Source organism: Phacochoerus africanus, chromosome 15, assembly GCF_016906955.1.
Source record: "Phacochoerus africanus isolate WHEZ1 chromosome 15, ROS_Pafr_v1, whole genome shotgun sequence".
Taxonomy (NCBI): Eukaryota; Metazoa; Chordata; class Mammalia; order Artiodactyla; family Suidae; genus Phacochoerus; species Phacochoerus africanus.
In genome coordinates, this window is record NC_062558.1 from 60,673,378 (window position 1) to 60,685,172 (window position 11,795).

The window sequence follows — 11,795 nt, forward strand, 5'->3', positions numbered from 1 at the left end:
CATCATCGGATCATTGGATCATTGGATCATCCTCCCAGCATTGAGTGGGGCTGCAGTGATGAGGAAAGCATAAGCCTGGGTTGTTGACTGTGTAACTCAACTGCCTGTAGTATCAGTGAGCTGGGAGGAGGGGACTGTTCCCGGGGGCCACTTCATGTCCCCTCTAGGCCTGGAGAGGAGTGGGCGTCCCTGTGGCTCCCTGTGGGGCCCATGAGCAGGGAGAGCAGAGTAAGACTGAGTCCAGGTGGAATTTAGAGAAGCCTCTGTTCCTACTGGTCTCTGTGCTCCGCAGTGCTGCTACCCCTAGGGAACATCCTGGGCAGCAGAGGACCTCCCCCAGGAAGCTCCTCCCTGGGAAGCTCCTCCCCCCGGAAGCTCCTCCCCCCAGAAACTCCTCCCCCAGGAAGTTCCTCCCCCGAAAGTTCAGGGGCGGCCATGGGCACTGACCTGTGTGCACAAGCGGGACCTCTGCTCAGGTCTTGTCAGGTAATGATTCCCCTTGCCTTTCACTTGGCTCCATGCCAAGAGGGGCTGCCTCTGGGTGCTCTGCAGACGGTGAGGTTTGGTAGAGTGTCAGGGCGGGTAACCTTGTTAGGTCTAGATGTCAGGTGAAAACCCGTGCTTGATGATACCTGTCTCTGCCGCCCAGCCCTGAGCCTGCACTCCTGTGTCTTACATGAGTACAGACGTTTCTGGAAGGAGGTGAGGTGATAGGTCCACATGCTGAGCCCAGTGCTGCCAGGTCGTGAGCTTTCTAACCTCAGAGCGCCTGTCAGGGTGACTGTCGACTCCTTGTGTGTCAGCTCTGCCATGTGATGTTACATTTTATAGAAGTACCCTGGGGAGATGGTGCATCCAGGACAGACAGGAACTGCCCCACTTCAGCTGTCCCTGCTAGAGGGACTTGTGAACTCAGCACGGGGCACATGCTGGCGGGACTGCTCTGCCGACAGGTGTGGTTTGTGTCCCCCCAGAGATCTACTGCTGCGGCCTCCTCAGCTCCAGGAAGAGTGACTGCACCGGCCTGCCGCCTTCCATGCTGAGCAACCCGGCTACGCCGCCAGCCCGGGGCCAGCACCAGATCAGGATGAAGGGGAGCATGTCTCTGATCTGCTGGTACAACAAGGGGCACTTCCGCTTCCTGACCAATGCCTACTCGCCCATGCAGCAAGGTGGGTGCCCATGGCACTGGGGCAGGATGTGCAGGAGCTTGGGCAGGAGGGGGCAGAGGGTGCGGGGTCCTCTGTGGGTTGAACAGCTCTGGTATCCAGCTTGGGGCTGTAGTACGGCCACTGTGCCCCACAAGGAACCAAGAGCTTTCTGGGCCCAGACACTGTTGGCTCCCTGTGGGTCATCAGCCCGCTTGTCAAGAAAAGCCGAGAGGCTGGCATTCATAGTGACACCCTGGCTGTCCGTGGGTGTGATGATGGGTCATGTTTGAGTGGTATTTACATGATCACCTGATCATCTCTGATCCTGTGAAAAATCTATTCCAATGGGAGGGAAACAAAATCGTTCTGATCCTTTCAAAGTCTCCCTTGCAAATTGATTGGTTTCCTTTATGTTTTTGGGTGTTCAGTTTTATCGTCATTCACTTTCCTTGGGATTTAAAATCTATTCATAACAGAGGGATTTATTTAGCAAGGAGTCTGTATTTAAGGTAACCTATAGCTAGGACATTGTTAAACTGCAGAAAAGAAAACTGCAATGACAAAGGCACCATTTACAAAAATATTTACAATTGTGAAGTGTACTGGAAAAGTCCCTGTGTTCCTCTGCATTAGGGCATTTTTCCTCTTCACTATTTAAGAAACACAGCTAAGGAGCTCAGGGAGTGTGTGTGCATGTGGTATGTATGTCTGTGTGTGTATAGTGTGTGGTGTGTATGTGATATGTGTGTGTCATATGTGTGTATATGATGTGCGTGTGGTATGTTTGTGCATGTGTGTGGTATGCATGTTTTGTGTATTGTGTGAGGGGGGCATGTGTGTGGTGTGTATGCATGTGGTGTGTATTTGGTGTCTTTGTTCATTCCCAGCCCTCACCCCCACACACCTAAGTTGTGTTATGTCTTAGTAGAGATACAGTCAGGGGACTCAAGCATATGGGTGTCATTACCCCACTTAGGTGTAGAGGGTGGAGAAAGTGCCATGTCAGGGGTGCTTAGCAGAGAGGTTTGGGGTTGACCTTGTCAGCTGAAGGCCAGTTTGAACCGGACTTCTGCTGTCTCAAGGTGGGGCCTTGGGGCGGGGCCAGAGGTCTCTAGGTGCACGTGTGGGTGTGGGATGCCAGCTGCTTCCCACCATGTCCTTTACAGGGACAGCCTCTGGAAAGATGTCCCAAGGAAGGACATCGCACTTGTCTGAGCCGGGTGAAACAAGGGGGCAGATTAAAGGCTGCCTCTGGGGAGGTGAGGAAGAAGCCTGTAGTAGCCTCTGTTAATGATCGTTTTTCAGAAGATGAATAATGATGTGGTAAAGGTTTTCATATGTCAGTCTTTGGGGACATTTTTGATCACGCCCTTGAGATAAATCTAAAAGTAAAATGGCTGGGCCAAAGGGTCTGAACATTTTTAAAGCTTTTGATGCTGTGTTGCCAAACATGCTTACTAAATTTGTCGATATGATGGGTGAAAATGATACAAAAGTTTAAGTATAGCTTGCCATGATTGTTGGTGAGGTTAAACATCTCTTTGTGTGTTTATTGGCAAATTTTCAATGATTTCTTCATTTTTTTTTTCTAATTTTTCTCTTGAGGTATTTGTCTGATGAGCTTGAAAGCAGATTGTATGCCTCTAGCAACCATTTTTCTGCATTTGTTTTCCTTTTGCCTTTATTTATGGCCAGGGTTTTTAACATGAAAAAGGTTTTCATTTCCATATAGGCACCCTCTGCCGCTCATATTATATGCTTTCATGTTTTAAAAGTCCCTGCTCTGTCCCAAGGCCAGGTAGGTATAAGTTCACCTGATTGTTTACAGTGTGATTGTGTGCTCTCTGCAGTAATCCACTTGAAATTTATTTTGATACATGGTTTCAGTTGGGCCACTACTTTTTTTTTTTTTTAATTAAGTGGCCAAGGTTCATTGACCAAGTAGCCCCAGCTCTGTACCCGAGCCATGGATCCAATAATTCTTTCTTTCCCTGCTTATTGTAAATGTCACCCTGACAACGTCTCATATATTCTAGTCAGCTTCCCCACTCTATGCTACTGTGACTGTCTGTGCTCTTCTAAAAGATGCACAGGTTTCTGATTTTAGAAAATGTGTAACTAGCTATGAACATTTTGGGATTGGTTTATTGTTCTTTACGTTGGATTCTAAGGAAAAATGGACCATCTTTCAGAGAGTATGAGCATATGCACTGGCTTTTTAGAAGTTACATGCTGTCCCTTGCCCAGGAATATTCCTGTCCAGAACCAAATACTTCTGCTTTTTTCTGAAATCCATTTTGAGTCTCTCATCTCTACCCATCTCCCCCCCATCTCCCCTCCCATCTCCCCCACTTCTTCTCCATCTCCCTCCATCTCTCCCCCATATCTCCCCTCCCATCTACCTCATCTCTCCTCCCATCTCCCCATCCCCCACCTCTCCCCATCTCTCCTCCCATCTCCCCCATCTCTCCCATCTCCCCTCCCAACTTTCCCCACCCCTCCCATCCCCTCCACCTTCCCCATCTCTCCCATCTCCTTCTTCGCCTACTTAGGGTTCAGATTCCATGAGACTAATGGGACTGAGGAATGTCTGCAGGGGACCGTGGGTCAAATCCTGACTCATCATTTAGACTTACAGGAAGGTGGAAAGAATGGCACCCAAGCCAGAGAAAACCTGGTGGTGGGGAGTGGAGGGCAGAACACCCAGTTCTCCCCCAGGCCCCCACAGACCTACAGTGGCCCCGAGCTAGGGCTGTGTACAAGATCACAGGGCTGTGCATGTGCCTGGCAGACCCAGGGAGCACATGTCACTCCTGGTTGTGACGCCAGCAAAGACAGTAACTGTCAGATAAGCTCTCGTCCGAATTTCCAATGGCTAAAGCTTTTCAGTCCCCAGAAGAGGATATTATAGGACAGCCGCCTTACCTTTTCCAGGTGGACTGGTTTATAAAACCGGGAGATGCTCAGAGAGACTGATGCAGACCTGGGTCTGAAGCCACTCTCCTGCGGTCTCAAGCTGCAGTCCTCATGTTAAGTTAAAAAGAGTGAAGGGGGAGTTCCCGTCATGGCTCAGTGGTTAACGAATCCGACTAGGAACCATGAGGTTGTGGGTTCGATCCCTGGCCCTGCTCAGTGGGTTAAGAATCCGGCGTTGCCCTAAAAAAGGCAAAAAAAAAAAGGGTGAAAGGACACGAAGGTGGTAGAGAGGGAAAGCAGGCCTCCCACGGCTGGTGTGCTTGGGATGGGGCAGCCCTGAGCTGTTGCTCAGCCTGCGTTGCAGCCAGCAGGCCAGGGCAGGGTGGGGCGGGGTATGGGGAGCTCCAGGGCCTCGGCCAGCCCCGCACCTACAGACTTTGGGACCCTGGTGACTCAGAGTGCGGAGTCGTCCCCCACTTCTGGGAAAATACCAGGGGGGTTTCTTTCTTTCATTTCAGATTTGCTCGTACACATGTGGACTCCCTGGGGTCCTAAAGGGGAGGCTGCAGTTGAAAGTCGGGCAGAGTAAAACAGAGCTGGAGATGGGAAACCTGCCCAGGCCAGGGTGCGAAACTGGGGCGGTCAGGATTGAGGTTGCACAGGGCGGTGAGCAAAGGCAGCAGGTCAGGTGCCCTCAGGTAGGGGTTACAGAGACACAGCTGCTCCATCGGACGCCAGCCCAGCCTTGGAGAAGGTGCCTGCAGCTGCCTCGCCCAACACTAGGACTTCTCTTTGATGCAAATAGAGCCCAGAGCCTTCTGTCCAGGAGGAGGCCCGTTCTGGGCCCCATGTCTCCTGACCTGCTGAGGGTCTAGGAAGCCTGTTGCCTGAGTCTGTCCAGGCCTCCCCAGACCATACCTCCAGGGGTGGCTCCTGTCCACTAGGTCTCAGAAGATCTGCAGGTATTTCTTTAGGGCAAACAATCAGTGTTTGGGGAGCGGGGATGGGAGATAGAAAAAAAAGATCCTAGTTTAGGGACCAGCCTCTGCAGATGGTCTGTGTGATTCTTCCTCCTGTTTGTCTCTCGGTGAAGAGGGGATAGCATGTCATTTTTACTTCAACTCTCTCCATTTAAGTCATGCTGAAATTTCACAGTCCTTTGAACTAATCCTGTCAAAGATGGCAGTGTTTCCCCATCACATCAGGCTGCAGGAGGGGAGGCTGGGCAGAGGAAACTGTGTGTGACCCAACCACACTGAAAGACACACACATCCTTGGAAGAGCAAGTCTTTCCCCATCCCCGAGTCCCTGCCAGGGCACAGTGGATGTCCCCGGGGACAGATCTCAGAAACTGGTTGTTGGGGAGCAGCCTAGACAGCAAAGGACAGAAAGCTGATTGTTCTTTCTCTGCTTCCCACACCCAGTTGGTGTGACGTTTGACTCTTGCCATGACTTTGGCAGTGGCCCTGGGGCGCGTGTCCATTTGTATGTAGCAGGAAGAGGCGTTTGAAGGCCTGTGAGAGGGTGGCTTCCAGGAGCAGCTGAGTGTAAAGGGTTCTGTCCACTCGAGGACATGAATCCCGGGGACACAAAAGAGCCGAGCCTGGGGTGGGGCAGCACCTGATTCTCCCAAACCTCTGCCTTGAGGGAGGTGGCAGAGTCAGGGGAAACCACCTCCAACAACCTGACCTGGGTGGCCGCCTCCTCCCAGCCGCTCAGAGCCTGGGATTGGAGCTCAGGAGGGAAGGGGGAAGTGAGTCCTGATCCCCTTCTACTCTCAGAGCCCCATTGTGTGCAGCAGCCCCCGCCCCGCCACCAAGGTGCCTTGGTGCCAGCACCACCACGGGCCACATGGGGCCCACATCCTGGGTCTGGGCTCTCCTGACTTGGGTGTTTTCCTCGGCTCCCCTGAGGCTTCAGGTACGGGTGTTGCTGGGGCAGGGGGGCACGTTTGTGAGTGGGGGTCTGCCAGACAAGGCTCAGAAGGAATCTGCTGCCTTTGTTTCTGCAGGAGTGATCATCAAGAGGAGGAGTGGGGAGATCCCCTGCCCCCTGGCCGTGGAGGCGTTTGCCGCCCATCTCAGCTACATCTGCAAGTACGATGACAAGTACAGCAAGTGAGTGACCCGGCCACCCTGACATGGGAGAGCTTGCCGCCAGGGACAGAGGGATGGTGGGCAGTCAGCCTTTCCCGGGTTTCAAAGCTCACCACCCTCCGGGCACCCAGCCTCCTGCCCACCGCCTCCCCACCTGCCTTCCTCCAGCCTCGCCATCTCAGTGCGTGGCCTGGACCCTCTGCCCTCTGTGTCCCTCCAGCCCAGGCCAGCCACCCCCTCCTCCCCACCACAGACCGCTCTCGTGAGCTCCAGGTGGCGTCATGCTGCCATGTGTTTTCCAGCCCTGGTGACTTGTATTTCACACTGTGGCCAGCCTCAGGTGTGGTGTCATCATAAGTGCATGCAGTAAACAATACACGTGGTGCGTGTCTGTCCAGGCGAGCTCTTGTGTCCACATCCAGAGCTGGAGAAGTGATCAGTGTTGAGGCTCGGTCTGGCTATGATGACAGGCTTAAGCCTCACAACCTAAAACGGGCTGGACTAACCAGTAGGCAGCAGGCCCTTCCTCAGCCCTTCCAGGGGTCATTGGTAGAGAGGGACACACAGGGACCTGGGTCTCCTGGAAAATCCCAGGTGTGAAAGGGAGCCCCCGCCCTGGGGGAAGCCCTGGCCGGTCCTTGTGGACGTCCACGCCTCGCTTTCTATGAGGTGGTTACGGAGGCATTTGCGAGCTGCGCCGGCTGGGCACTTGATGCTGAGGCTGCTGACCCTCCGACTTGGCACTTGGTGCAGACACACGCATGCAGCTCAGGAATGGGTCCTGTTGGGGCTGGGGGAGGTCTGTCTTCAGCCTTAGGGGCAGAGAAGGCAACATCTGTGCGCTGTCTGAGGATAGGGTGGTGAGGGGAACACATCAGGGGCCCTGGCTGAGGGTAGATGTGCCCTGAGGCAGCTCAGGACCCACAGGTGTGACCCACCTCCTCCCACCTGACCCTGACAGGGGTTGTTTTCATCTTTGTCTTAAGGAGAGCTCAGGTGACAGAGCTGGCCCCGCCCTCATCCTGGTTCCTGCCCCCACCTCCCTGCAGCATCTCCTTGACTCCATGAGGCCCTTGGGAAATCCCTCTGTTGCACTGAGTGCCCTTTCTTTTTTTCTTTTTGATTAATAGTTGTATAGTTGAGTCACAATGTCATGTTAATTTCTGCAGTATAGCAGAGTGTCTCAGATACACACATATACATTTTTTTCACATGCTTTTCCATTATTTTTTATCCCAAGGTATTGCATCTGCTAACCCCAAATTCCCACTGCTTCCCTCTCCACCCCCATTCTCCCCCTTGGCAACCACAAGTCTGTTCTCCTTGTCCATGAGTCTATTTCTGTTTTGTAGATGGTTTCACCTGTGCCATATTTTAGATTCCACATATGAGTGATATTATATGGTATTTGTCTTTCTCTTTTTGACTTCACTAAGTATGAGAATCTCCATGTTGCTGCAAATGGCATTATTTTGTTCTTTTTTTGTGGCTGAGTAGTATTCCATTGGATATATGTACCACATGTTCTTTATCCATTCCCCTGTGCTTGGGCACTTGGCTGGTTCGCATGTCTTGGCTGTTGTGAACAGTGCTGCCGTCTGAGTCGGCCTTCCTTACTCTGCACTCTTAGGTATTTCATCTCCCATAAACCAAACAAGACCTGGCAGCAGGTGTTCTGGTTTGCCATCAGCATCGCCATCAACAATGCGTACATCCTGTACAAGATGTCAGATGCCTACCACGTGAAGAGGTACAGCCGGGCGCAGTTCGGTGAAAGACTCGTCCGAGAGTTGCTGGGGCTGGAAGATGCCTCTCCAGCCCACTGATGTCTGGGCGTGGTGGGGCTTAGGTAAGGACCAGGTCGAGGGAGGGGAGGGGGAGCCTGCTGTGCGACCCGCCAGCCAGAGACCGGAGAGCCCAGCATGTGTCTGCGGCCCCGGGAGGAGCGCTCGGGCCTCTGGAGGGACCAGAACGGACCTGGTCAGAGGATGCGCCATCTGGGTTTCCACACCATGAAGAGCACGTCCTCCCTCCAGAGAGCAGCCACCGCCTTGTGGTGAGCGCCACATCCAGACCCTCCCAGCCGCTGGTGCAGGGCATGCCGTCTTCACAACCCCCTCGGAGGCCGCAGGAGCGCTTGCTCAGCACAGGGGACCTGGGGAGGCCACTGCTGCCAAGGCTCCAGGGAGGGTATGAGCTGGGCATGTTCTGCTCTGTAGAGACAGAAAGATGCTTGGGACATAGTTCTGTGTCATGCCGTGTTCCACACGGCTGGGATTGTTGAAGGGTGCGAGGAGCCCAGAGGGTTTTCCAGCTGAAAGCAGGGCTTGTAGAAGAGGAAACACAAGCTGGGGCCCTTAAGAAGCAGAAATGGAACAGTGAGCTGAGGTCCCCATACAGAAGCCAGACGTTTTTGCCCGTGTCCTGTGTGGCTGGTGGACGGGGGAGAAGGGAAAATGGCCACAGGATGGCAGTGAAGCGCAATGCTGTTTTTTATTTTTTAATATATCTTCAGGTTATTTTCTTACTGTTGCTTAAGATCTTCTGTAAAAGGAAACGTCCCTTTTCTTTTCTGCCCTCACCTGTCACGGCTCCTTGCATGATCACAGGTCTGAGGCCAGGGCCTGGGGCGGGCAGTTGGCGTCCAGAGCAGATGTGGTTGCATTCACCCACGGGGGCCTGTGGGCCTCGAGCTTGTCACAGACATCACCATTGGCGGAATTACTTGTTTTGGAAACCGCATAGCATTTTTGAGAACACACTATCTGTCTGGATGACCGCTCACTAACTGTCTCTCCCGTGTGCGGTCGCCGCATTCCAGCTTGATTGGGTGTGAGTCCCATGGGGCCGGGGGCCTGCTCGCCGTGGACCTGAAAGGTCTACATGATGAACAGGGTGCAAGGGCTTTGCTTCAGGAATCCTACACCTACTGGGCCTTTTTCGAACCAAGGTTCAGGCCACGGTGGCCCGCTGGCTTGGCTGTCCCCAGAGAAGAAACAAGTAATTTCTGGAGTTACATGATCCACCTTCCTCCCAACTTATGTAGTCCCCTTGTTTTTACAAATGCAGAATCTACTCTACTCAGGCTTTGGGACTTTCTTCCTTGTTCTCACTCAGTTAATTGAAAGTGTTGCCAGCCGCATGCTCCCAGCTCCCATCATTTCATACCCAGTTTCATGACCCTCACTTCCGCCCTGTGGTTTTAATTCGATGCCACGGATCGTCGGCCAAATTTTAAATTGTGTTTCGAAACACCTTTGCCGTGTCCTTTAATTGGATTGAAAGCACTTTTACCACATGGAGAAATATATTTTTAATTTGTGATGCTTTTCTACAAGGTCCACTATTTCTGAGTTTAATGCGTTTCCAACACTTAGGGAGACTCTAATGAAAGCTGATGAATTTTCTTTTCTGTCCAAATAAGTAAAAGAAAAAAAAATAAAAATCTATTTAGATGTTGACTCATTGTTAGTATGTGAGTTTGTTTCAAAGGTCGAGGACCACAATACGGGCAATGCTTCTAAGACTTGATTTCTTGTGTAACCCAGTGTAAATGAGCTTGATGGTTTTAGTATCATGGCAATGAGCAGTTTCAAAGAGAAATTCAGCTGGATGTTGACTAGTGGAAGTGTATGCGGATGCCTGGTCCTGTGAGTGTTTTAGTCCGGTTTATGTCCCTGGGCGGCGTCTTCCAGCACCGGGACCCGTCCTCATTTCTAGGCTGTGTCAGTCTAATTCAGGATGGGTAGTGGTGACTTCACATTCCCAAGCACTTAGAGAGTAATGGCGCCATGTCAGTGCTCGGATTTTAAGAAGGTGGCCGCCTGTTGTGATAACTGACTTGCAGACACAGCAGTTAAGCTGGGTTTCTGGTAGAGGCTGTGGTGTCTGCACCAGCTCTTCCAGGAGGAGGACAGTGACAAGCAGCAAGATCAGGACCTGGACCTTACCCTGTGGATGTGACTTAGAGTGACTAGGAAAAATTCACCAGGTTCCGCACCTCCCTGGGTTTGCGGCCTGTGGGTCCACACCAGCTGGGCACATTTACAAGCTGGTCATTCCTGGTGACCTGGAAAGGGCCCAGCATGTGGTTCTTAGGAGAGGTGGGGCTCCAGCACAGCCTCGGCAGAGGCTGTCAGGCAGGTGGCCCCTCTGCCTCCCATGGACCCCTTGGATTCCACGAAAGTCATGCCTCTGCCAAACCAGTCCCCAGGGGACGCCTTGGCTGCAGAGTCTCCAAGGGAAGGAAGCAACAGTGAGCCCCCCGCTCTCCTTGAAACAGAGTATCCGCAGAGCTTCTAAGCTTCTCCAGGGAAACTCTGTGAGACTGAAGGAATGCAAGGTCACGTGTTTGGCTTCACACAGCTGGTGGCATAGTCCCACGGCTGTGCTGACTTTGGAAGTGGGCAAGGTCATGGAATTTGAATGGATTTCTGGATGGATTTGGTGCCTTCTTTCTTGGGGTCCATATTTCATGTGTGTGGTCTTTCTTCCCTGGCCCTGCTTCCCCAGATGCCTCGATTTTGAACATCTTTCTGTGGTCCCTGGAACGTTACCTGAGGACTGTATTTCAAAGCTCAGGCAAGCAACACAGGAAAATCTGGGTGTCTGAATCATCCTGGGCAAAGATACCTTGTTTACTGACTGCATTAGTTAAGGCCTGGCCCCCCAAATCGAATAAACTCTGCAGTTGTACCACAGGCAAGACTGCAGACCCCAGGACAGGGGCCTTGGCAACCCCCGGGCAAGGAGTCTCCCCAGCTGCAGGGGCCCCAGTACAGGTGGGAGGGTGGTGAGGCAGACTTACCCTCATCAGTGATCTTGATGCCTCCCAGTCTGGATTTAAGGGAAATAGCCTCCACCGCAGTAGGCCCTGGAGGGCCAGTAAGAACTCAGCGACAGGCTGGTGGTGGGAAAAAGACTGCACTGTCCACCATGAGGCTCGCTGCCCTGACCTGCTGGTGACCATGGGCAGGCAGCCAGGGCCCTGAGCACCAGCTCCTCTCCTCTCTCAGGTAGCCCGTGACGTGCCTGGACTGTCATTGTGCCCAGTTCACAGGTGGGCATGGGCCTGGAGGTGTTGGACGGCTTGTCCAGGGTGACCCGGCTGACCAGGGACAGGTGGTCTCAGGCCTGGCTGGCCTGACACTGAGGCCATGTTCTGTACACACCAGCTCCCCAGATTCACCCCGAGATTAGGAGGTTTCGTCCTGATTTACTTAATACCTTTATAGGGTATTTTCTCCTGCCTGGGGCTTTATACAGAGGAACCCAAACCTCTCTTCTGATCTCAAATACTGCAGGTGATCAGGTGCACACCCTCCTTGCATTGTTCTCATGCACCTGTGTTCCCTTCTTGCCCTGGACAAGGTGAGTGTTTGGGGCTTAAGGCCTGCCGTAGCCCACCGTGACCTGGCGGTGAGCCGCAGCCTAGGCGGGCATCAATAGAGAAGTGTCCTCGGCTGCAGTAGGCCCTGCATGGGGCCGCTGATCCCTCCTCAGCAGATGCGCTGGGGCGGAGTGGGGGGCGAGGCCGTCCTGTGGGGAGTGGGTGAGGGGAGGGCGTTCTCCAGAATGCCATGGCCCTTCTGCCTTGGAGCCGCCCACTCTCTGGCTTATTTCTGGTTCCCTC

General features: G+C 53.0%; 1 protein-coding gene across 1 annotated transcript in view; it reads left to right on the forward strand.

Moving 5' to 3' along the window:
* Positions 1–9,596, forward strand: part of PGBD5 (piggyBac transposable element derived 5) — a 91,817-nt gene extending 82,221 nt beyond the window's left edge. Inside the window, exons 5-7 of the mRNA XM_047762026.1 lie at positions 975–1,172; positions 6,079–6,184; positions 7,794–9,596. Coding sequence (XP_047617982.1) covers positions 975–1,172; positions 6,079–6,184; positions 7,794–7,989 — 500 coding nt within the window. The 3' untranslated portion in view covers positions 7,990–9,596. The remainder of the gene's footprint in view (positions 1–974; positions 1,173–6,078; positions 6,185–7,793) is intronic.
* The last annotated feature ends 2,199 nt before the right edge of the window (positions 9,597–11,795 follow it).